This window comes from Azolla caroliniana, unplaced genomic scaffold, assembly GCF_043228905.1.
Source record: "Azolla caroliniana isolate FFs.n. ecotype wild unplaced genomic scaffold, voAzoCaro1.0.p SCAF_2, whole genome shotgun sequence".
Classification (NCBI taxonomy): Eukaryota; Viridiplantae; Streptophyta; class Polypodiopsida; order Salviniales; family Salviniaceae; genus Azolla; species Azolla caroliniana.
The window spans coordinates 20,044,965-20,072,513 of NW_028230437.1; the positions used below are offsets into that span (position 1 = coordinate 20,044,965).

At 41.2% G+C, this 27,549-nt stretch overlaps 1 protein-coding gene and 1 long non-coding RNA gene across 2 annotated transcripts; one reads left to right on the forward strand and one right to left on the reverse strand.

The window, feature by feature from the left end:
- Positions 1-7,734: 7,734 nt before the first annotated feature.
- LOC147867520 (uncharacterized) lies at positions 7,735-7,973 on the reverse strand. Its single transcript, XR_015532399.1, has 2 exons — positions 7,925-7,973; positions 7,735-7,770 (listed from the first exon to the last, which is right to left on the reverse strand). It is a non-coding gene; the product is annotated as an uncharacterized LOC147867520 (long non-coding RNA).
- A 15,773-nt stretch (positions 7,974-23,746) lies between these two features.
- Positions 23,747-27,151, forward strand: LOC147867521 (uncharacterized). The gene is made up of 4 exons (XM_087315309.1): positions 23,747-24,210; positions 25,285-25,479; positions 25,684-25,877; positions 26,540-27,151. The coding sequence occupies exons 1-4, from the start codon at positions 23,808-23,810 to the stop codon at positions 26,849-26,851; spliced, it is 1,104 nt and encodes a 367-aa protein (XP_087171435.1). The 5' UTR covers positions 23,747-23,807; the 3' UTR covers positions 26,852-27,151.
- Positions 27,152-27,549: the final 398 nt, after the last annotated feature.

A 27,549-nucleotide genomic window follows, 5' to 3' on the forward strand; every position in this document is an offset into this window, starting at 1 on the left:
CCGGGAGGGAACCAAGCAGGAGCAATGTAAGTACCTTGTCAGCCAGAGGTACTTCAAGCAAAGTTGTTTGGTTTATGAGCCCATGAAATGCGTTCATGTGCTCCACCATGCTGGATCCGTGTTGAGCGGCAAGCTCGACCGGAGCCGGATCGGCTGAATAAGCCGGAGCTGGTAAGCGAGACGGATCGGGCGAAACGGATCGGTATGACGGTGACAACCGAACCGGCAAGCAATGGAGGCCGGGTGCAATCCCTAACCGGAAGTCCAATCGGAAGCCTAGTATAGGATAGACTACTAGGTAGCTATAGTCTCGTAGTAAGTGTCAGATGCTTGTGTGAGCATTGAAGTACATGGTACTTCTGTCAGTCCCAAGAGGACTTGTATAAATAGTGCTGCTTAGCACAGTGTGTGTACAGAGTCTGAAAATAATTTTGAAATCACGTTCTGCTCTCTCTGTCTCTGTCTGTTTGTCTGTCTCTCTCTGTGTTGTTCTCTGTTTTACGCTTCCGCAAACACTCACGTTTACATGGTATCAGAGCGCGAGGGTTGAGAACCTCTGCTGCAGACATTTACTCTTGAGAAGAAAACCCTAACAGGTCGAAAACAGACACAGTAGAAGACATGGATAGAGGCATGGCTACGTCGCTCCCGGTGGAGAAGCTCGACAGGAGCAACTACGCATCCTGGTCTTACAAGATGCACCAGTACCTGCTTGGATACGGGTACTGGAGTTATGTCGAAGGAGCGAATGATGCGGCGCCGGACTCGGCACACAAGGACTTCCCTGTATGGGAACATGCGGCAAGCAGGGTGATGTACTGCTTCGCGTCCAGTGTCGGCGATCAGCAGCTCAGCCATATCTGTGACGCCAAGACACCGAAGGATGCTTGGGGGAACCTGAAAAAGGTTTTCGCCGCAAGCACCACTGCCCGGAAGCTGCAACTCAGACAGGAGTTGAGCAATGTTCGACAGAAGAACATGTCCGTGGCAGACTACATGAGCCGGATAAAGGAGATATGCGACTCGCTCGCCTCTATCAATGTTACCGTAGAGGAAGATGAGATGGTGCAGGTATGTCTCGGAGGCCTGGCGTTCACGTTCGGAGCGTTCCAGACTGCGGTGTGTACAAGGGAGAATACCCCCTCATTCTTTGACTTACAGTCGATGCTCCTTGTAGAGGAGAACCACGCCGGTACATCTACCAGTGCATCCCCGGACAGCCGAATGCTGTACATGGGAACGGATCGGCTCCATGGGCGTGGTGGAAGAGGTGGGTCGGCACGCAGTGGAGGCAGCCGGCTAGAGCAGGAACGGAGGCACTATGAGCGTGCCGACAGCAGTTCCGGGACTTCCACAAGCAGGGGGAGTCAAGGAGGTGCCGGAGGCCGGCAAGACAAATCCGCTACGGAATGCTGGTATTGTGGCAAAAAAGGCCACAGGGAAAGCGAGTGCTGGAGAAAGCGTGCCGATTCGGACAAATCCGGATTCGGCAAGACCGGTAAGGATGGCTGGCAAAACTTCCACTACGCAAATGGATCAGGAGGATCCGGAACCGGAAAGGCCGGTAAGGGGCCAGCCTTGGTGATGAATCACAAGGCAAACTCAATGAAGAAGACCACTTCCAAAACGGAGGAAGTGTGGTATGTTGATTCCGGCGCGTCGAACCACATGATGAGCCACAAAGAGTGGTTCTCCTTTCTGGAGAAACCGGATCGACCAAGAGTAGTCAAAACTGGAGACGACACTCCTCACCCAATTGTGCACGTCGGAGAAGTCCCTCTAAGCCATGTCGGACAGAAAGGGAAGCTGATGAACGTATTACACGTTCCGACAATCACGAAGAACCTGGTGTCCGTCGGTCAGATTGTCGACCAGGGGATGCAGGTGCGGTTTACGCACCTCGGGTGCTTCATTGAGGATGAGGGCAAAGTCATTGCACAAGGGTGCATAGACGGGAGGATGTTTATCCTCAACACCAATGACTTTGGCACCGCTCTGTTCGCGAAACGACAGAAGGTCGAGTCGGACATCGACCTGTGGCACAAGCGGATAGGCCACGTCAACTACCGGAGGCTTCAAGACCTACAAACGAAACAAGTCGTTTTCGGTTTGCCAAAGTTCAGCGGCCGGAGAGCCGAAATTTGTGAAGTTTGCCAACTTGGGAAGCAACACCGGCTTCCATTCCCCACCGAACGGAACCAGAGCCGTAACAAGCTCGATCTCATCCATTCGGATGTGTGGGGACCGACATAAAGTGTAAGCCTTGGCGGGAGCCGATACTTCGTCTCCTTCATCGACGACTATACTCGACATACTTGGATCTACCTCATTGAGCGGAAGAGCGAAGTCTTCGACTGTTTCCGGAGCCTCCAGAAGATGGTGGAACGGGAATCGGAGAGGAAGATCAAATGCCTTCGGTCGGATGGCAGAAAGGAATATTTTTCCGGCCAATTCACTAGTTATCTGCAACAGAAGGGAATTCGGCGAGAGTTCAACTGCAGATACACACTAGAGCAAAACGGTGTTGCCGAAAGGAAGAACTGGACACTCGTCGAAGCGGCAAGGGCAATGTTGGAGGAGAAGAGCATGCCCCGGTTCTACTGGGTGGAGGCGGTCCGGACGGCCGTCTACATACAAAACCACATTGGTGACAAGGTGTCAGCTCATGAGCTGTATTTCTGGCGCAAGCCGAACTTAGGACACCTTCGGATATTCGGCAGCATAGCGTATGTGCATGTGCCGGATCAGAAGCGGAGAAAGCTGGATGCAAAATCAGAAAAATGCATCCTAGTCGGCTATGCTCAAGAGCAAAAGGGGTATAAGTGCTATAACCGCCGGACGAAGGAAGTCCGAGTTAGCCGGGATGTCGAGTTCGATGAACCGGCATCCTGGTACTCCGTACCGACTCCGACTTCCGATCCCGACCCAATGTCGGAAGATCAGGCCAGTGAGCCTGAATCAGTCCTGGCAGAGGATGATGAAGTCGGGACTCAAGATGAGAGTCCGGAATCGTTACGGTTGAGTGGACCGAACGAGCGACTGAGTCGGTTGGACCAGTCGGATGAAGAGACAGCAAGTGGTGGAAACTCTGCCGTGCTCTCCCCGCACAAGGAACCGAGGAAACGGTTCATGCGCAAAGAGAAGGGGAAGAGGAAGATGCAGGAATTCGAAACCGGCAACGATGAGTCGGATCGGTGCGTATCCGACTCCGGAAAGGAGAAAGGCGGATCTTCGGCAACGAAGACCGAACTGGCCAAGAAGGGCCTCAAATCAGGTGACGGTGCGTTGCGCCGATCAACCCGCCAGAAGGATCCCGTCATGCGGTACGGGTACAATGAATACATGGCGCATCATTATGCGTACATGACTAAGGTAACAGAAGTGCGTGAGCCAGAGAGCTACGCAGAAGCGGCAAAGGACGCAAGTTGGCGTGCCGCTATGGACGAAGAAATGCGGGCACTCGATGCCAACGAAACTTGGGACCTAGTTGATCCTCCCCGTCACTGTAAACCGATCGGATGCATGTGGGTGTACAAAGCCCGGTTAGTGGCGAAGGGATACGCGCAGACCCACGGAATCGACTACGACGAGACCTTCGCTCCTGTGGCGAAGATGACGACGGTTCGTGTGGTACTGGCGGTTGCTGCGGCAAGGGGGTGGCATCTTCACCAGATGGATGTGAAGAACGCCTTCCTTCAAGGAGAGCTTGAAGAAGAAGTCTTTATGACTCAGCCCCCCGGATTTCAATCGGAGATGAACAAGTCGGCGGTATGCCGACTGAAGAAGTTGCTTTACGGCTTGAAGCAAGCCCCCCGAGCCTGGAACGCAAAGATCACGCACCGGTTGCGTAAGTTGGTGTTTGCTGTCTCTAAGGCGGACTCTTCGTTGTTCATCCGGCAAGGCTCTGACGGTCTGGTATGTATACTCTTGTATGTGGATGATTTAGTCATCACCGGACCGGGTCTTCCCGAAATCAACCACGTCAAGTCCCAGTTGTCGGACGCATTCGAAATGAAGGACCTGGGGGACCTTCATTATTTTCTTGGGATCGAAGTGATCCGGACCCCCGACGGCATATTCCTCTCACAATGACATTACGTGTTGAATATGTTGTATAAGTTCGGCATGACGGATTGCCGACCTGTCTCCACACCCCTGGACCGGAACCAGAAGCTCCGTCCCAACTCCGGACCGGCTTGCAATGAGAAACGGTTCCGACAGGTTGTCGGAAGCCTGATCTACTTAACCATCACCCGACCCGACATCAGCTATCCGGTCGGCATGGTAAGTCAGGTCATGCAGAAGCCGACCGTGGAGCACCTTCAGTGCGCGCAACGAATATTACGGTATGTCAGCGGCACTAAGGACCGGGGACTGCTATACCGGCGAGGTATACCCGAAGAGCTTGTCGGTTACACAGATGTTGACTGGGCCGACGATGCGTCTGATCGCCGCTCCACTTCCGGATACATGTTCTCCATAGGTAGCACGGCCGTTGCGTGGAGCAGCAAGAAGCAGCCCACAGTGGCTTTGTCAAGCACTGAGGCTGAGTACTGGGCCGCTACTGTTGCCACTTGTGAAGCCATCTAGCTTCGGCGACTGCTGCGAGACTCGCGGATTGAGGTACCGACCCCGATCCCGATTTACTGCGATAACATGAGCAGCCTGCAGCTCCCCAGGAACCCTGTGTTCCATGCTCGCACAAAGCACATCGAAGTGCACTACCACTTCATACGTGAGCGGGTCCTGAGCGGTGAAGTTGACCTACGGTATGTTCATACGGATCGGCAAGTTGCCGACATCTTCACCAAGCCGCTCGGATCGGACAAGTTGTAGCACTTTACCGACATGGTCGGTATTCAGCATCTTGACGTGCCGCACTTGAGGGGGAGAAGCAAGGGCAAAGTCTTTACCGAAACGGGCAAAGGCCAAAAAATTGTTGAACCCGTCGGTAAGAGGAGAGCCGGAAGAAGAGGAGACAAGAAGATGACGGAAGCCAAGTCGACGAAGGAAGTCGACACATCCGAACAGGTCGGAGCAAGCGGTTGTGAAGAAGAGTTGTGCACTCAGGAAGAGAAGTGCATGCTGTGCGGAGGTCATCACGACGGTACTGACCATGATGCGGAGTCGAATGAAGAATTCGATTTCGGTTCACCGGCTGAAGAAGCCGAGGGAAGCATGGAGAAGGCCAAGACTCAGAAGTGGTCCGATGTGGTGAGAGGCCTGAAGCCGGAAGTCGAATCGGAGTATACCGATTTGGACAAGAGCTGGAACAAGTCAGAGACAGCTGACTCGGATCAACAGATGGATCCGGATGAGTCGGATCGACTGAAGGCCAAGGGGACATGGACACAGCGGAAGTCGATGCCATCGTGGGAGAACCGACGGATCGGCAAGCGCCGGAGTCACAACAACATGAGTGCTGAGATGGGCCTATTGAGCAGACATGCCGACCGAGAGGGTCGAGGCGCGTAGAACCAAAGGGGTCGCGGCAAACGGGACCAGACCGGACGAGGAGCGTGAGCAAGGCGGAGTGACACCAGGAGAAGTCGGTTGGAAGAACCGACTACCATAGAGGTCGACACTACGACCCCACCTCAGGTTGAGCTTGAGGGGGAGTGTTGAGCGGCAAGCTCAACCGGAGCCGGATCGGCTGAATAAGCCGGAGCCGGTAAGCGAGACGGATCGGGTGAAACGGATCGGTATGACGGTGAGCAACCGAACCGGCAAGCAGTGGAGGCCGTGTGCAATCCGTAACCGGAAGTCCAATCGGAAGCCTAGTATAGGATAGACTACTAGGTAGCTATAGTCTCGTAGTAAGTGTCAGATGCTCGTGTGAGCATTGAAGTACATGGTACTTCTGTCAGTCCCAAGAGGACTTGTATAAATAGTGCTACTTAGCACTGTGTGTGTACAGAGTCTGAAAATAATTTTGAAATCACGTTCTGCTCTCTCTCTCTCTCTCTCTCTCTCTCTCTGTGTGTTGTTCTCTGTTTTACGCTTCTGCAAACACTCACGTTTACAATCCGTCCTGGTACCATAGTCTCACTAACTTCCGAAATACCAAAACCTGATTTACGACGTTTTTACTCTCCAACATAGTGCCAATTTTCTCCCAAAGCACAGGAGCTTGACTTTCTTCATTGAAGTTGTTATATACGCTCATGTCAAGAAAGCACCGGATGTACGTTGTTGTCTTCATGTGCATCACCTCCCATGTTGTGGCATCGATCTTGTTCGGTTTCTTGTCCCCGAACTATACCGGTAGCCAGAGATCTTTGACCACGAGCATGTCCCTCATCTTCGACTTCCACACTAGGTAGTTGGAGCCGGTGAGCTTGAACATGCTGCCAAATGATTCTTCTATTTCCTTTGTTCGCTCTAATACCAGTTTGTACGGAAATAACGCTTGGCCACAAGCGAGTCTTCAACAAGGAATAGAAGAGAGAACAATTTGAAACCGAGATGACACAGGATGTTTACATGTAAAACCCTAAACGAGAAAAAAACCACAGGAGCCCACAGACTCCAACTATTACTATGAGAGGAGGAATACAAAATGAGACTCACAAGGAACGACCTCGAGCTCTATGTCTTCGCCAATGGCGGTTACAAACAGAAAATTAGTTATGTATCTCTCTCTCTCTCTCTCTCTGTATACAACAACTCTACAGCAACTCACAATAACCACATACTAAAGTAATTGCCCTAAGTCATATTTATAGCTATATGACATTTGGGCTATTTACAAATATAGCCTCGATGGGCTCACCATGAAACATATTTACACATATGTCCTTGGATCTGGTTTGCACCGGATCCATCTGGATTCACTCGATCCGAATTTCGGGTCTTATCCGGAACCCTTCCAGATCCGGTTCTCATCCGGATCCCATCCGGAGGGACCGAATTCCCAACATATGTATAAGTATAATCAATACCAAATCATTGTATGAAACCTTGAGCAACAAACCTTGCCTTAAATAACTTCTCCTTTATCATTACTTCTGCACAAAAACCCAACGATAGCCAACAGGTGTATGGACAATAGGTATCTCTTGAATTTTACCAAAAACTCCTCATTTGAGAAGACTATTTAGCTCAACTTGAATAGCTTCTTTCCATTGATCCCAAAGAGGAGATGATTTTGCTTATTGAATAGTTTGAGTATCTGATTCTTTCACGAAAGATGTTTCTTAATTGTTTATCTTTTGCTCCAATAGGCCACCCACACTTCCTTTGAGATTCTATGACATCTGGTGGTGATTCTCCAATCGAAATTCAAGCAAGCACATTCATAGCAAGATTAATGTCGGAGACCTTCATGTTGAAAGTGTCAACAAAAGCATGTAGTGCATTGTTGGCAATACTTTGTAGATGTAATATTCGTTGAACTTCTTCTCCCCCTCTCCAATATAGGGATCCGGTGGTACTACATGTCCCCATGTTGAACGATAGATTCGCAATAGTGAATAAAGGTTGTTGACGTAAACTGGGCAGCGTTTTCCATCCGAATCGACTTAATTGGAAAATCTAGGAATTGTGCACGCAACTTGATGTTAAGGATGAGGAGTTGAGACAATGCCATGTTGCGAGTAGAAAGAAGTGTGACGTGAGAAAAATGCGTTGAAGCATCTTTGACTCCCATGAAGTAATCAAATGGTCCAGAAGGAGGGTGCACTGGTCCATGGATATCACCATGTATATGCTCCAAAAATTTTGGTGACTCATACGGTTCCTTGTGCAAGGAAGGATGAATCACCAACTTTCCTTGTGCGGATGGAACACAAAAACGAGTTTTAACTCGATTCAAGTATTCCAACTTTAAAGGTAGATCATGAACATTATTGATCATTCTCCTAATCATTGTATGGCTAGGATGACCTAGTCTATCATGCCAAAGATCCATTATATTAGTATTGACCTTCGAGGAAATATTGGAGTAGTGGGCAAATGAAGCCATGTGGATCTTCAAGGCTTTAACGTTGAAACAATACGATTGGTTTGGTAAGACTTCTGACTCATCAATAACTTGGGTAGTATTTGACAAGTGCTTGACAACTTGCATTGTCTCTTTCCCATCTTGTTCCCATGTCATGAGATGGTATCTGTGAAAGTGATTTTAGAATTCAAGGTATTGGACACTACAAAAATATAAGGTATGGAGCATTCACATCTGGAGGCCAAGAACACGATCTAAGGTTTGGAGGATAAGTCAAACTAAAAGCAAGAAAGATGGAGAAAAGTAAAAGAAGAAAAAAGTGGGTCACCAAAACACAGTCTACAACGAATGATAATAACTCATTCGTTTGGAGGCAAAATATCATGTTCAAATATGGGTTAGAAAGAAAGCTTATGACGAGAGCTATCCGTAGCTTTTTAAAGCTCTACATTTGGAGCTTGTATGAGGGAGATATGACAATTAGAAGATCATTGTGTCATAGCTAAGAATAGGAGACGGAAAACTTCTAAAAAAAGCGTAAAAAAGAAAGCAAGGGAAAGTTATCTAGTTTAGAAGACTTTTATATAAAGGAAGAAGAGTAAGGTAGTGAAAGTGGAGTCTCTTTCTTGTGATGATTTCTTTCCAATTCATGTAGTGTTGTTTGAATTCTTATCAATAGATATTTGTAATTGTATCTTCTTTCTCTCTTCCTTCTTTCATGATCAATAGATCTTTGTAGTTTTAGATTTATATATCTTCTTTATCTTTTCTTTCTATCATCACTCTTTCATTTTGGCGCTCCAGGGAGGGCCGATCCTTTCTGTATAACGGGAGGAACGGTTGTCCACTCATTGATGCTTGGATCTACCGATTCATCATCAAACTAATGGCAAGATATGGAGTTCGCGATGCGACAGATCTATGAAGAGAACTTTTCAAATTGCGAATGGTTTCATCAATGTGCTACCTCGAGTATGAGAAGACGTTTTTGGATAGATGGTCCACTTGGATTCACTTGTTGGAGGCATTGAAGATGTATACTTCAAGATGCAAAGATTCAAAGCAGGGCTAGATCCATATTTTCAATATGAAGTGCATATGAAGTACCCAAGGTCTTTCCATGATTTGCTTCGAGTATGTCAAAGTTATGATCAAGAATTGAAGAAGTTGTTATTTGGTGAAGCATATGGAGTATTGACGTCATATACCATAAATCCAAGCTATAATAATTGTGGATCAGTCATGAGCCAACAACCAACATACTTGCAATGTCTGATTCAACAGGTTCCCTCATATCATTATTCTAATTTTTGGAGTTATAATGATGTCTATGAAGGTGATTCCAGAGACAAAGAAGAAGAGGTGATGAATGTTGAGTTCCCCCATATAGTTCATGAAGATAACCATGATATAAAGAATGATGATGTGAAAGATGAATCCAAGGAGATTGTTATGAGAAGCGATGCTATGGATGGTGATGCCAATATACATCATGTTGAGGACATTATTGATACAACAAGCGATATGGTGGTTGATGACGAATATGTGCAAGATGAAATGGAAGATATGACAGAAAAAGTTGTTGATGGTGAAGTACCCACAAGGGAGTTGCAAGATGAAGAAGGTAACCTGGAAGTGATAGATGAAGATTGGCTTTTGGAGATCAATGCGTGTAAGGAAGCATTGGTAAGTTCCAAGTTGTAGTGTATGAAGGTGTTCATGCAAGATTTGTCTTTTGGATTTGCATTGAGTAGCAACAAAGTTATGTAGGCATCAACTCTTCAACAACAATTTGAGAAAGAGCCAAGAGTGTTATGGGCATGACCATATAATATCTCGTAGTGAGAATTTACCGTAGTATTCTATACACGTGGATAAGTGTGAGGGTTAAACAAGAGTGTAAAGAAGGGGAGGATTACTTTTAATCCTCGGGATTGAGGCAACCCATTAGGCCAAGTGTGAACTTGCATGGGGGCCTTGGGTATCGTTATAAATAAGAGGCCTCGCTACCCTCATTTCATCATCTGGTTGACTACGTCGAGACTCTGTCTTGTGGTGGGTCAACTCTTGTAGCGAGCGCGCCAGCACCAGGTACGACTCGACGCCACGGCGGTGGTATGGGACGCCGATCGAGGTTCGAGTCCGTCTCGATCCCTTCGCTCGGGGGTGGTCGGGTGGATCAACACCCTTCTTTCTCTCTCTCCTTTCTATCTATGTATATTCTATCCTTATCTAATGCTTACATTAGTTCATGTTTCTAACCGTTGGTATCAGAGCCTATGTTGTAATGTTTCTTTTGTTGGTTTTGTCTTCTTGATGGATGGCGATTGATCAACGTGCGGTCGACCTTGTTCCAAACAGCAATCAACAAAGGAACTTCGGTAATATTTCTTGTTTTTTTTCTATTCTTTTGTCTCCCAATTTAATCATGTGTATGGTTAATATGTAATTTATTTTTTATATATATTCAATGATGTGGAAGTGGTAATTAATTGGTTGTATAAAACGTTTACATATGTGTATGAGGTCAATACCTCATTTGACATATATTGAATATGTGATTAGTGTCGTATGCGCACGAGGTTAATACCTCAATTGCGTATTACGCTCACATACATATGTTACGTATGCGTATGAGGTCAATACCTCGATTTCGTTGTAAATGATATGCGTTTGGTGTCGTATGCGTATGAGGTCAATACCTCAATTAAGTATTATGATTAAACCTTATTTTTGGATGTTTCGTGTGCGTAGAGGCTACATGCCTTGATTACGTGTCTCGATTTGATCATATGTTGGCTATTTAATGTTGCGATTTGTTTTAATATACGCATATGCGATCACGTGTATACGAATTTGATCATATATATGTGATAAATAAACATATGTGTATATTTGATATTACGTGATCTTTATAACGAATGTTTTCCTTTTCGGGGAAAGGATCTTGGTGGCCGTCCTCACATTTTTGTGAGAATGGCGTTGTCACCATCCCTTTTTTCAACAATTTTTTATTGTTGACATTCCCGTTGGTGACTTCGATTTTATTACGTAAAGAAATCCTATAGCCACAATGATGTTGAGAACGTAGGGCTTGACCCACTTCATGTGAGGTCGCTCCTATGACACACATATCCAACATCCCTCATATGGCCACGTAGGTCTACTACGAAAAGAGCGTGGGCCATGATGAACGAGAAGCATATGCCCAAGTCATATTGGGCCGAAGCTGCACATACGGTTGTCTACCTAATGAACCGGTGCACAACATCCGGAGTGCACGAGGTCACTTTGCATGAAAAATACTTCGAAAAGAAGCCAGACTTATCGCAAACCCGGATATTCGGCGCGATAGCATACGTGCACATACCCGACGAAAAGTGACAAAAGCTAGATCCAAAGTCGGAGAAATGTATTCTCGTAGGATACTCACTCACCTAATGAACCGGTGCACAACATCCGGAGTGCACGAGGTCACTCCGCACGAAAAATACTTGACCATTAGTTTGCACTTTGGCGTATACCATCATAATTATGAGACTTGAGGTTAGGTAATGTACCAACATATTTTGTAGTAAACGAGGGGGAAATAAGGACTCTTGACATATATGTTTCTTTTAAAAAAACATATATGGGCAAATGCATCGCATATCTTTTATACGCATGAAACATTAAACATTCAAGAAGAGCAACATACTTGGTTGGCTCAAATGTTTAATGCAATTGTTCTCGAGGTCTTGGGGTCCTCGTAATAGGACTTAAAGAGCTAAAACCACATATTTGGGCACAAAAACATAGTTTATTGTTAACATTTTTCGTAGTTGTGTGTATAAACTACTCATGACGCGAACATACATGGTTGAGCCTCGGGGAGCCGCCATGAAAAAATTGATATAGAGATCAGGGAAAGACATTAATTTGTCACCCCCATGGTTTTTAAAACACCTTTGTGTTACCATAGTAACCTGATCTTGAACCTCATCTCATATGTCTAGAGGGGGTATTGACGTGAGATCATGATATCGATTAATGTTTGCCCATGATATGTTTACATCACGGCATGATGTTATGACTATTTGTCTGACATTATCCTATTTCTTTGCAAGAAATAACCAATCAATGACTCAAAATAACGACCCGATGTCATCCGCTCAAGCGGAAGGAACTTTTTCGCAAATAACCTAATACCTTAGTTTCACCGCTCAACAGATGACTGAACTTCGGAAATCTCAAAGTGCTCTCGAGGCACGTGTCATTAGTTTACAACGTGAGACTAATAGGCTTGATGAGCGACAGGGTGAACCATCGTTTGTCGTTAAGCCATTTACGGGAGAAAAAAAGGAAAGAACCGAAGAAGCAATCTACACATGGTTGGGCCGATGGGAGTCTCATTTTGAGCTCTATCCCACGCTAGATAGTATGAAGATTGCATATGTCCGCCGAGAACTAGGGGGTAAGGCCGTCGCCTAGTGGCGTGGACTCCATACTTTGGGGAAATTGCCATATACCTGGACAGATTTTGTCACAGTTTTTAAGGGCCAATTTCTACAACCTCCCTCTCGAACCGAGGCAGCAGAAGCTTTAATGAACCTCTCTAGTAGGAAGTTTTCCTCGCTAGAAGACTATGTTCACCATGCTAGAACCCAAATCCAAAAGTCGGGTCTAGAAGGGGACAATTGGTTAATAGCTTGTTTGGTCAATGGCATCCCCCATTTGGACTATCACTGGATAGTGCACGATAAGGATCCAAAATCCTTCTAAGAGGCCGTTGAAATAGTTCTTCGCTATCAACGCACTTTGAAGAAGGACCACAACAAACCCAACGAAGCGCCCGAGACTAAGCAGTCGCAATTCGCTGGGAAACACAAGACACCCAACGAATTCATGGATCGCGATTGAAAGTGACAACATCCTTTTTGCGTATTCTGCAAAAAGAAGGGTCATACAAAAGAGAAATGTTGAAAGCTCCAACGGAAAGAGCACGACAGCAAAGCTAAAGTTGCAGTCCATAAAGGTCAAATTCCTAATGTCCTTCAGGTCTATACACATCATTTAAGTAATTGTCAATGTTCTTTCCCTCATTATGTATTGGAATCCAATGATTTACTACGTGCAAACAGGTATATCAATGGATCTCCCGTACAATTTTTGTTTGATTCGGGAAGCTCATACAACTTTGTGAATGATCGTTTGGTTCAAATATGGGGAATCCAACCCACCGTAAGTGATCACACCTATACGGTGCACTTGGCTGATGGAAGAGTACAATACATCAACGGGGTGATTCATTCATGAGGAATTTCTATTAACACTTATATAGAGGAAGTAGACTTCCATGTAATGAATCTTTGTACCACTGATGTAATATTGGGTTATCCCTGGTTCTATAATAAAAGCTCTTCTTTAACTATTGATTGGGTTCATCATTCAATTACATTTGTACTCAACGATTGTACTTAGTTTATTCAATGTGTAAAAAAACAATCCCTCTCGATTGTTTCCTCTCCATCAATATCCGAGTTGTCTTGTTCTACTCTATTTTATTGTGTACTTGATCCAGACATTCACGTTTACAATATCGATAATGTCTCGGTTCAATTAACATATTTTGAACAACAACTTGATGAAATCTTAAATGATCTTCGTGATGCTTTCCGAGTGAACTACCAGATGGATTACCTCCTAAATGTAATATAGACCATCGTATAGATATTGTACCTGGCGTTGCACAATAAGTATATCGCCTTATCGCTTAAGTCAATCCGAAGAGGAAGAGGTATCTAAGCAACTCAAGGACTATTTACAAATGGGTTATATACGTTATAGTAAATCTCCATGGGGTGCACCAGTTCTCTTAGTTAAAAAGAAAGACGGCACATGGCGTATGTGTATTAATTACCGACGCTTGAATAAAGTGACGATCAAGAATTCGTATCCATTGCCCCGGGCTGACGATCTAATTGACCGTCTCCAGGGAGCTCAATATTTTACGAAACTTGATCTCCGTACTGGCTACCATCAAATACGTATAAGTGAGGACGATGTTCCTAAAATGGCATTTCGTATGCGCTATGGCCATTATGAGTTTTTGGTTATGCCTTTTGGTTTGACCAATGCTCCGACTACATTTCAACAAGAAATGAATGACATTTTCCGAGAACAACTTGGAAAATTTGTCGTTATTTTCTTGGATGATAGTTTAGTTTATAGTCGTACATTACAAGAACATGCTAAACATGTCCGCGTTGTTTTACAAACATTGCGTGACAAACAGTTTTATGCAAAGATCTCAAAATGTGAGTTCTTCAAGAAATCAATTACTTATCTTGGACATCTCATAACCGAACGAGGAGTTGAAATTGATCCTTCTCACATCGAGAAAATCAAACTTTGGCCCACTCTTCAGAATATTCGAGAAGTTCGATTATTCATTGGTTTTGTCAGGATTTTGCGAAAATCCCTTCGTAATTACTCCCAATTGACAACGCCGTTTACTGATCTTCTAAAAGGTCAAATGCGTAAGTCTACAAAACCTATTGTCTGGAATGCTACACTAGACCTCGCCTTTAAGGAAATCAAGGACCCGGTGTGCAAGGCTCCTTTACTTCTTTTACCTGATCCTTCAAAACCTTTTGAGGTTGAAACCGATGCAAGCGATTATGCTATAGGTGTTGTCTTATATCAAGATGGTAAACCAATAGCATTCAAGAGTAAGAAACTTGATTTTGCTCAATATCGGTATACCGTTCAAGAAAAGGAATTATTTGCAGTTATACATGCGCTCAAAACATGGCGCCATTATCTTTATGGAAATTGCTTTGTGGTAACTATGGACCACGAGTCCTTGAAATATTTTTGTGACCAACAAGACCTGAAAGGTCGTAAGGCACGATGGGCTGATCTCATCCAGGACTTTGATTTTTCCATACGATATCGTAAAGGTTCCATGAACACTGTCGTTGATGCACTAAGTCGCATCCGTGAAGTTAACATGCTTAGCTTCACCGAAATATCATCAGATCTATATGATCACCTTCGAGGAAAGTATCCTAATGACAGTTATTTTGTGAAATATTGGGCAAGAGTTGAGTCTGGAATAGACACCACCACATCCTCGAAGGAATACTTCCACATTGTTAACAATCTACTCTATCGTAATGGGAAGGTTTGTGTTCCAGATTTGCTTGAGGTCAAAAAGAGAATTCTTTTTGAATGCCATGATGCACCTTCACCAGGGCACCCTGGAATACATTGCACACTCGTTCTCATCTCCACTCAATTCTGTTGGTCTAAGATGCGCCTTGACATACATAGTTATGTGACTAAATGTCACCAATGTCAGGTTAACAAAGCCGAGCGACTTAAAGCCGCGAGACTTTTACATCCCTTGGACATTCCCAATAATAAGTGGGAAAGTATATCCATGGATTTTATTGTTAGCCTTCCTCGCACCCAAAAAGGTCATGATGTCATCTGGGTTGTGGTTGATAGACTAACTAAAATGGCCAGATTTATTGCTACTAAAACCACGGCAACAACTCCTGAATTGGCTTACCAATTCATTGACGAGTTATTTCGTTTTTATGGGTTACCGATATATATTGTGAGTGATCGAGATCCAAAGTTTACTAGTGACTTCTGGACGCAAGTCTTTAAGAAATTAGAAACTACATTGAGCATGAGCTCCACGGATCATCCTCAATCCGATGGAAAGACAGAACGAGTAAATCAAATTATTGAGGACATGCTTCGAGCATACGTTGGTGCAAAACCAACAAAATGGGAACGTTATCTCCCAATTTTGGAGTTTGCTTATAACAGCTCCAAGCATACGTCGACGGGATATAGTCCTTTTATGTTGATGTATGGTTTTCAGCCACGAGCCCCGATTGATGTTAATATACATCATGATGAGTTGCGAAGTACGCAAAACTTTCTTCGGGATATGCAAGATATGTTGCATATTGCACGAGATAATATAAAAACAGCTCAAGATAGAGCGCATTTTTATGCAGATCATCATAGGCAACCTCGTGTATTCAAACCTGGACAGAAGGTATTTTTACGTTGTCGTAGTGTATTTTGTACACTACGTGAAAAACGTATATAGTATTAGATTCAATAAAAAATGAAGAAATAGAAGAAAATAGCAAAATAAATGGAACATGCATAGGGCAAGATTCGAACCTTGCACCTCCATGTTAATAATGTAATGTCTTACCATTACACTAGCATTTCATTAGTGTTAAAGCATAGATGTCCCACATAGAAAGGTAAATTCACGCTAGGATAAACATTAGAAAAACGCATAACAAAAGAAAAAGCTACACATACACATCTAGCGTGCATGATAAAAAACGCACAAGTTAGAAAAAGCATGATCACTTTAGATAAAGCATATAGTCTATCTATAGGAAAAGCATGGGGTCTATAGTTAGAGAAAAAGCATGGATTACTAAGACTTCCTCATCACTACATAAGGATGGGAAGCACAATGTAATTGTGTGTGTGAAATACTTGGAAACTGGATATGTTTCTAAAAAACACCAATTAATAAACTATACTCGTGGGATTCACGAGGATTCTATATCATTCTCTTTCAACCCAAATTTATATTCTTATATTCATATTGATTAATCAAATACAATACACTCGTGGGATTCACGAGTTTGCTATAACTCTTTCTTACAACATATTTATATTCTTATTAGCCTTAAACTCTCCTCTTCCTAGTCCAAAACCCCAGCGGTTCCCACCCGACTCACGCAACGATCTGGCGCCGAAAGGCACGACAACGTGTACCTCACAATTCTACGACATTGTCTAAGGGTAAGTGCGCTAAGTTAGCCCCATGGTTTTGTGGACTTTTTATAGTCCTCAAACGCATTGGGTCATCAACCTATCGTCTCGCTCTTCTCGAAGGTGTTGAAATTCATCTAGTTTTTCATGTGAGTCGTCTAAAAGAACTTCTAGGTTCTGGAGACAATATAGTTACAACTGAAACTCTGGTTACTTCTGAAGAATTATCTTCTAAACTACATGTACCAGAAAGAATTCTCGATGTTAAAACAAAAAAATTACGTACTAAAGAAATCCGAGAATTTAAAATAAAATGGAGGGATAAATTAATAAAAGATGCCACATGTGAACGCGAAAATACTCTCAGAACTAACTTCCCTAATTTTCCATTACAAGAGTGCAATGTTTTAAAGAGGGGGAGTATGTTACGAGCATGACCATATAATATCTCGTAGTGAGAATTTACCGTAGTATTCTATACACGTGGATAAGTGTGAGGGTTAAATGAGAATGTAAAGAAGGGGAGGATTACTTTTAATCCTCGAGATTGAGACAACCCATTAGGCCAAGTGTGAACTTGCATGGGGGCCTTGGGTATCGCTATAAATAAGAGGCCTCGCTACCCTCATTTCATCATATGGTTGACTACGTTGTTGTAGTGTAATTTGCACACTACATGAAAAACTTATAAAGTAGCGTTTTAGTAAATATGAAGAAATAGAAGAAAATGTCAAAATAAATAATACATGCATAGGGCAAGATTCAAACCTTGCACCTCCATGTTAATAATGTGAAACCTTACCATTACACTAGCATTTCATTAGTGTTTAAAAAGTAGATGTCCCACATAAAAAGGTAAGTTCACGTAGGATAAACTTTAGTTAAAAGAAAAACGCATGCTAAAAGAAAAAGCTACACATGCACATCTAGCGTGCATGAACACTATAGTCGATAAAAACGCACAAGTTAGAAAAAGCATGATCACTTTAGATAAAACATATAGTCTATCTATAGGAAAAGCATGGAGTCTATACTTAGAAAAAGAAAAGGCATGGATTGCTAAGACTCCCTCATCACTACATAAGGATAAGGAGCACAATGTAAGATGTGTGTGGATTATTTGGAAATTGGATATATTTCCTAAAACACCAATTAATAAACTATACTCGTGGGATTCACGAGGATTCTATATCATTCTCTTTCAACCCAAATTTATATTCTTATATTTATATTGATTAATCTAATATAATACACTCATGGGATTCACGAGTTTGCTATAACTCTTTCTTACAACATATTTATATTCTTATTAGCCTTAAAACTCTCCTCTTCCTAGTCCAAAACCTCAGTGGTTCCCACCCGACTCATGCAACGATCCGGCGTCGAAAGGCACGACAACGTCGAGACTCTGTCTTGTGGTGGGTCAACTCTTGTAGCGAGCATGCCAGCACCAGGTACGACTCAACACCACAACGGTGGTATGGGACGCAGATCGAGGCTCGAGTCCGTCTCGATCCCTTCGCTCAGGGGTGGTCGGGTGGATCAACACCCTTCTTTCTCTCTCTCCTTTCTATCTATCTATATTCTATCCTTATTTAAAGCTTACATTAGTTCATGTTTCTAACAAAGAGAATTACTTGTAATGCATGATTGGAGTATCATGAACTTATCACCATCAAAGGATCCACCAAAACTAATCAAATGTATAAAGGAGAAGGAATCGTCTATCGACAATGGCAAGCAAGAAGAGGAAAGCATAACAATTGATGAATCTTCATGGGATAGGGAAAACAAATCATTCCACATGGTGTCTAAGGAGGAAGAAGAAGTCATTGAAGAGAAAAATATTATCGCCCTAAAGGGGAAAAAGAAGATGATTTCAAACGATGTCCAAGGAGAAGAGGATCTAAGGTTTATTTCTCTTCTTTTTAAGTTTCCAAAGTTATTCATAAATGACTATTCACATATAAGAGTAGAAGGCATCAAGCACCACATCAAGTTGGAGGATTTGAAGTTTGTCTCACCTATTGTTGTGGTTCCAAAGGAGAAATACATCAACTTCCAACCCTTGAATGATTCAAGCAAACAAGATCTATTTTTGCTTCCTTTTCGAGATGAGATTATAGATGAAATGGTCAAACATACAAAACAAGGTAGTGTGGAGAATGTCATGTGCCAAGAAGGAATTCACGTGGAATCAAAGATCAAAGTAATTCAAAAGGTGACAACTCCGACAAGTCTCAAAGCTTTGAAGGTGTTTGTGCAAAAGGTTCGCTCGCTCAAAAGGTTTATTCATATGTTAACATGCTTACTTCTATCCAAAGTTATGTATCTCATGGACCTACTTGTGTTTGGAAAGTTGATGAAGACATACTAATTGTTGTAACCTCTTTCTTTGTGTTGACAAGGAGAAAGATGGTGATGGCAATTGTCAATGTGTGTGGTTGCCATCACCATCTTTCTCCTTGTCAACACAAAGAAAGAGGTTACAACAATTAGTATGTCTTCATCAACTTTCCAAACACAAGTAGGTCCATGAGATACATAACTTTGGATAGAAGTAAGCATGTTAACATATGAATAAACCTTTTGAGTGAGCGAACCTTTTGCACAAACACCTTCAAAGCTTTGAGACTTGTCGGAGTTGTCACCTTTTGAATTACTTCGATCTTTGATTCCACGTGAATTCCTTCTTGGCACATGTCTAGGAGTGTGAGGTTTTTCCTACCGACTAGCGGGGGTTTTACTCACATAATTTGTTTTATTTATTCTCTCCTTCTTTGTCTATAGCCATGAATAAGGCGAAGGAGAATCTTTTGTTTTATTGGTAACTTAGGGTTCACCATAAATGGTTCACCAAGAAGCAAGGGGGCGGGCTAAATGTGAAAATGATTTTAGAATTTAAGGTATTGGACACTACAAAAATATAAGGTAAGGAGCATTCACATCTAGAGGCCAAGAACACGAGCTAAGGTTTGGAGGATAAGTCAAACTAAAAGCAAGAAAGATGGAGAAAAGTAAAAGAAGAAAAAAGCGGGTCACCAAATCACAGTCTACAACGAACAATCATAACTCATTCTATTGGAGGCAAAATATCATGTTCAAATATGGGTTAGAAAGCTTATGAAGAGAGCTATCCGTAGCTTTTTAAAGCTCTACATTTGGAGCTTGTATGAGGGAGATATGACAATTAGAAGATCGTTGTGTCATAACTAAGAATAGGAGACGGAAAACTTCTAAAAAAAGCGTAAAAAAGAAAGCAAGGGAAAGTTATCTAGTTTAGAAGACTTTTATATAAAGGAAGAAGAGTAAGATAGTGAAAGTGGAGTCTCTTTTTTGTGATGATTTCTTTCCAATTCATGTAGTGTTGTTTGAATTCTTATCAATAGATATTTGTAGTTATATCTTCTTTCTCTCTTCCTTCTTTCATAATCAATAGATCTTTGTAGTTTTAGATTTATATATCTTCTTTATCTTTTCTTTCTATCATCACTCTTTCAGTATCCATTGTATCGTACATTTGCAAATGCAAGAAGATTTCTCAGTGAGGTAGGTGCATAGATAACATCATGTATTTCCAAGAAAACACCACTTGGAAGTTGGATAGTGACGGCGCCTCTTCCTTGTCCAATACAAGAAACAATTGTAGCCTTGATGTCGAAAGGGGCTTGATCTTAAACATGATGAAATAATTCTTTATGACATAGAATATTGTGTTGAGGCACAATCAATAAGACAAAGAAAACGGCTTGTACGCAAATCAATCATGTTGGCGCTGGGCTCAAATTCCAAAGGTTGATCCATAAAACTATATTCCAAGATTGGAATTGATGGTGAGATCGTTGATGATTCTACTACCATATTAGCCTCTGGTTTCCTAACTTGACCTTGTTTGCCATACTTCTGGTAAAGATCAACATGAAACTTAGAAGTTCGGCAAGTATTTGCCCAGTGCCCTCGTAAACCACATCGAAGGCATGAATTCGATGAAGGCTTATCTTGACTTGACGTTGATTGATGATGCATTGTCTTGACTTGATTACTTGTGGGATATTAATTCCTTTGTTGTTTTCTTCCTGTCCTTTCTCTTCCTCTCCCTTAACTCTGTGCATATGTTGCTCAGCGACAAGAAGTGCAAATAAAAGTTCAGCATAGGTTTTAGAATCACGATTACGATATTGTTCGGAAATATTAAAATTTGATGCATGAAAAGTAGTTACCGTTTTGTTGATTAGATTCGCCTCTTGAACAAGTTTGTCATGACCACAAAATTTAAGTTTAGAAATGATACTAAATAGTGAGGAATTATATTCAGCAACTGTCGTGAAATCTTGAAAACGAAGTTGATTCCACTCATGCAAAGTGTTGGGGCCGAGAACAGTTCATTGATGATCAAAGCGGGCTTTGCGTTGCTTCTAGAGAGTTGTATAAGAGAATAAGGTAGATTTGTAAAAGAGAATAATTAATTGCTATGGTAGAGGCTAATCGTGCTGATAATGTGTTATAGAATAGACTATTAAGCAAGATCAAAGAGTGATTAGATATTAATCAAGATCACTAATCACATATCAAGATAATCTCTAGATAGAGCTCATAGGCTATGCTCTTCTCAATACATCCAAAATGATTGAGATACATGAGTTTATGACCCACAAGATGATGGGATGCATGGATACTATTTACATCATGAAGTCTTGTTAACTAAAGCTTAAGACTAAAATAGATATAGCATGACTCATTTCATGCATGAGTTCATAACATTCTCTATTTTTTTTCAAAGACTTGTAACCTTTCTCTTGTACTTCCCTCTCATCATAGTGAAAGTTTGTTGGTCTGTGGTTTTCCCTGTTTTAGGGTTTCCACATAAATCTTGTGTAATGTGTATTTTATTGTTTTCAGTTTATTTTTCTTCTATGTATCATTAGAGTCTATTTTGCTTGTTGATTTACGACCCTATCTAATACAACCGTCATATGAACAACGAACACTTCAACCTACCCACTTCTTCTGCCATCCTTTGATTCTCTGCAGGAGAAAGATAAAGGTCGATATCCTTCCTTTTCTGTCATCGATGACCTCCTCCATCGCCTTCTCTGGGATTGGACCAATGTCGTTATCGTCTTGTTCCACCATGACATTGTCCATGGCTTCCTTGATATTCGTTTCTGCATGTATCGTGTTCGGCTCCTCGCCTATCTGCTTCGGGTCTGGATCTATACTTGTTCCTACTATTTCAACTAGAGGAAGCTTGACCATCCCTGTCTCCAAAAGATCACCGCCACTCTCATTGTTTTGCTCTTGCGTAATGAGCATCTAACACCTTCCTAACATTCTACCCGCTGTTGCCGAAGACCTGTCAAGTGCTTTCATTGGCCGACCCGGTCTCCTAGTAGTCATTCCTTCATTCTAGCAACCACTCTCATCGTTGTCAGCTCCAAATATGTCTTTCCTCTCCCTCCTGTCTCTACACTCCTTTCACTCCAATGCCTATGTGTAGGTAGCTCCCGCTACTCTGTCATCTCTGCGATCGCGTTGATATATCATTCGCTAAACCCTAAACCACCATTTCTTCCAAGAATCATATAATATCTACTATTACCATGTCAATAAATGATAATTGCATTCCTTGTCACATTTCATCCCAATACATAATCAAGATGTCTAAACATTTTATTTGGACATCTTGGTAACAATTATGTTCCTTCCACCAAATTCCTTCCTTTCTTAACGGAGGAAAAACACACCATCGACATTCCCAAACAAATAAAAGGAAATAATATTGAGCCAAAGAAAACAATGTTAATGCGTGAGGATTGACATTGGAGAGAGCTTCCTTTAAACAAAATTAAACTAACTTAAAAGTAAATAATTTCAAAGAAACTGAAGAATAATATTAATAAACCAAGATAAAATTGAGTTTAGGGAATAATAAAGTAAGAATCAAAAGTACTAGAATACCAGAAAATGAAAATTTCAAAGAATAAAAAAATACAAACAAGATATTACGTGCATAGCACAATATAATCTTCTCCTTGTTTCTTTGAAAATGTTTGATGAATTAACACATCACAAGAAAAATGCATGACAATTTCATTGAATAAATACTATAATTTATAGCTATTCATATGCCCAATTGCTCTTTGTTTTCTCAAAAATGAAATCTTATTCACCAACTTAGAGAAGCCCTTGTTGGAAAGCTCATGCAAACAAAGCATACTCCACCAAAGAAATGGATCAAATGAACATAAGAAGGAACTACAATACCACACTATGCACACAATTGAATGTGATAATGACCTTTTTATTTGTTGAATTATTTGAGATGTAGGGCCAAAACGCCGAGGATTAATAGTAAATCATGATAAAAACATTCGCCTTTTTATACAAATGCCCATTTATTCATAAACGAACGGTCATAGAATCTTCTTTAAAAAAAGAAGCATTGACAATTTATCAAAAAACCACACAATTATGTTATAACTTATAATTCCCAAAATATTAGTCTATTTTAATAAATTCTCAAAAACCCAATTAGGGATTTTGGTAAAGGTGAGTGGCATTTGGGTAATAACGCCTACATATCTACAAAGAAACTTACCCATGCTATTCAACACAACACCTGAATCATCACGATACATGAACTAATGATCTTGCTAACCAATCGGGGTTTACGTGGAGCAGACAATACTTCTCACATCACTTATTATGTGTGATCTATGGGACCATAGTGAGATGAATTCAACAATGATTTGTTAGAAGGGTTATCCAAGAAAGATACAGAAGGCCCTTCGATCCCAAGGAGTTTTATGGTATTCTCTTCTCCAAAAGCTGATAAGTTTTTGGCCATGTCTCCGAATGAGCCGGGTGAATGGAAGTCTGAAGATTAGCACACATCTCCATTGTGTTGAAGAAGGGCACCTAAGAGATAAAGAAAACTGAGGGGCATCCATGAAATAAAGGAAAAAAGCTCAGGAGTATGTATTTGTAAGAGATTTTGAATACACAACGAGAGAGAGACAGAGTCAGAGAGAGAAAGAAAGAGAGAGAGAGAGAGAGAAAGAGAGCTATGTCTTCAGGGCTGAGATTAATTGATGGTTCTCAGATAGCTTCTCTTCTCTCCTCCATCTATGATGAAGATCCGCAATTTGACCATATATTTGATGAAGCTCGAGGCCACCATGGCTCTAATAATCAAGTGGAACACAAGCAACAACAAGGGGACGAAGACATGGTGGATTCTTCCCAATTCCTTTCTGTCGCCATGTCTCTCATCAATCAAGCTAATGGTGGAACTGAGATCCCATCAAAGATTATGGATGAGGCTCTTCAAAGCACACAAATGAATCTCCTTTTTCATGGCGATGGTGAGGATGATGATAAGAAGAAGAACAATGTCGTCATGATGGATCGTCCTACCTTTGCATCGAAATTAGGCGATCTTCTTCGATCTATAGTCTGTTCTTTGCAAGGTAACTTAATGGAGATTCACATTTGATTGTGATGATCTACTTATGTGTATGTGTATGCGAGACAGAGAGATGATAATAAAATATCCCTAAAACCCAAAACTGGTTAACTTAAACCCAAAATGTTGGTGGAGAGATCATAAATATGTACCTCAGTCTTTTAGGTAATTTGGTAAGGAGATCCAGAAGGTCATTTCTTCAACCATTACGATCATTTTCTCAATCAATCCCTACATCCCACGTGATCATGTAGTAACATTGGTAAGATTTGAATCCAGGTCTATCAGTTAATAAAAATACAGTTTGGAGCCTGCCACAAAGATCATTCTGTAAAGGTTTTGATGCAAGTTTATGGGTTCATAAAATACATCTTGAAGAATAAAAGGCATGCATTCATTCAACTCTGACTTTCCAGTTTCCACACGTTCAGATGGGCTTTTTGGACTACATGGTTTGAAGAGCAAAAGTTCATGTTAGTTTAGGCCCCACTTTCCACGATATCATGTCGTAAACGGGTTGTATTTCAAACCAAGGTCACTGGCTAATACTAACAGCTAAGTGTAGCCTTAACATAGAGAAATATTTCTCTTTATGAAGTGCTATGTACGTCCATCAAGTGGACATTCTCTTTCTTTCATCTGCTCTTTGTTCTGACCCATTCTCATCTTGGTGAGTAGTTAAGCAGATGGTTTTCCTGAGTTCCCACCCAACGCCTCTTGTGAAGATGGCGACAAGTTTGTTGTCCATAAGGACAGAAAATTTAGCGTCGCGATATTGTTTTCTAAATCCATTTCCCAAGAATAGTGATATTAAATTTCAATGTGCTTCACTTGTGCATGGGAACACCAAACGCACTTTAGGTATAAAAGCTTTTCCCTCATTCTGATGGACGAATCCTGTATCTGGGAAAGGGAAAGCCCCTAACTGGCCAAAATATTGATGATAGAGTTTAAATAATATGCATTATCAAAGTGGAATTGCAACCTTTTATATGATTCCTTTGTTTTTGTTAAAGATCTACTTTCTACTTGCTTGATTTTGAAAATAAATCGATTTTTTGCGGATTTTTTTAAACAGAAAATCCATTGGTTGTGTCGATTATGGATGGATCTGCTATAAAAGCATCATTGGAGGATGAGGATGATTTCGCAATGCTTGCAGAGAACATATTTACAGATTTGGATGTAGAGGACAGTGGGAAGATTAGTTCAAATGCATTCCGCACAGCATTGCAAAACATGGGATTGGAGATGGGTGTTCCTGATCCATCAGGTTAAGAACCTTTTCATTAGGTTCTTATAAATTTCTCATTGTTTTGGCATACTGGTTATCCTTTTCTTCTTGTGTTTTGTAATTTTTGTCTTTCTCCATGTTCTTCGTGCATATTATAATGTATGTATAATCTAATCTAACAAAAAAAAGGATTCTGGTTCTTTTTGGAAAACAAACCCAATTTCTGCTTTTGGGACTTTGCAGCAACAATAGAAGCAGAAACTGTGATTTCATCCATCTTGAAAAAGCATCTTTCTGGAGAGGAAGTAGATATAGGTCAAGCACGATTTGCTGAGCTTCTTCAAGCAATTCTTGAAGATCTTGCAGAAGCTCTTACAGTAAATCCAATTGCGGTTACATTAGATCTGAACGTGAACAATGGATTTCAAATACAGAAGGTAAATCGTTCTATTGCACATGAATTTATATAGTTTTTTTACCATAATGTTTATCTCAAGTTAAAATCTGTAGAAATAATAAATTCCAATACAATGATGAAAATAGAAGAAAGGTTGGCCTACAATTATGGAAGCATATTAAAATGAGGAGTTTAGTGAAACAAGCAATAGCTGTAACTGAGGACATATTATATATTATGGTCAATAGAGATTGGTGTTAGGCCAGCCACTAAATATTTTCTGGGGAAGAATGAGGTTACCAAATCCATGGCAAAAATATAGTCTAGGTTCAATGGATTTCAACATTTTTTTATCGCATGTAATGCCAACTGTATCCAACAAGCTGGAAATTTCGAATGAAAACATGCAGATATTCGAAAGAATATAACATTTCCAATAGTTTGCCATTCATTGCATGACTACTATCTACTATGGTGTTTAGAATGGACATCAAAAAGAAAAATGGATTGAAGTTGAAAGTTTTTCTCTTTCAACTAAAAACTCCTTAAATAATCTGTAAAAATCGAAGTGGTATTAGGTTAGCAACTCAAAAATCCTTAAATAATCTGGAAAAACCGAAGAGGTATTTAGCGTTGTAACAACTGGTTGAAGAGGTGTAGCTTTATAGCTAAACTTGCTACTATAATTTTGAATGACTACAGTTGCTAGATGATGGAGAACGCTTTTCCAAGGTAGCAGACAACATGTTTGACGAGTTTGATACTAACAAGGACGGAATGCTTGACAAAAATGAACTAAAACTTCTTCTCGAGACGAGAGGTGAAGAATGGGGCTTGCCTTCAAAAGACTCTAATGAGCATATGGAACAACTTTATAATGAATTGTTCTCGTTGTGTGATGTGGACAAGAGTGGTGAAATTGAGAAGGTAGAATTTCAGGTACTTTTAAGAGAGATTTTTGAGACCTTTGCAGTGCAATTGAAGTCGACTCCAATTTTTATGAGCTCGAAATAACCTTCATTCATTGAGCTGAGTGTTTATTGGCTCCTAATATGCCTGGCAAATTAAATTCTAAAGAGTGGGAAAATAATTTACAGAAGTTAACTCCATGATTTCTATAACTTTGCAGCAAACTTTACCAGTATTTTTATTGAGGAAGACATTGTGATCCTTCCTCAAGTTATTCTTTCTGTGTTTTCTAGACTTAATTTTTACCAAATTTTTTTCTCAAAAGCTTAATTGGTTTACATCATTGCAGCAAGCCTTGCCAGCATTTTATTTGAGAAAACGATAAATGCCTCAAGATCTGATACACTTACAAGAACTTCCACAATTTCTTTAAAGCTAAAGTTGGTTTCCATGATTCCACCAAAGCTTTAACAGCACGTTGTTTGACTCAGGACTTATCCTTGCTTGAGTTTGTTCGTATAGACATTATAATCAGAAATTTATTGTTCCCCATTTCGTTTTTGACTACTGCATTTGCTTTTTGAGTCCATAAATTTATTCATTACAGATTGAAATATTATGTTCACGTCCATCCCTCTGATGATTCATAATTTGTTCACTTTTAGTATCCCTACCAGCAATTAATTGAGGTTTTAGTCCTTGTTTATCATTACAAAAAACTGCGCATCCAAAAAGGTGAGAATTGTATGAAAGAAAAAACTCAATGTGTAAAAGATAGGATACAGATATACACAGCAAAGCAA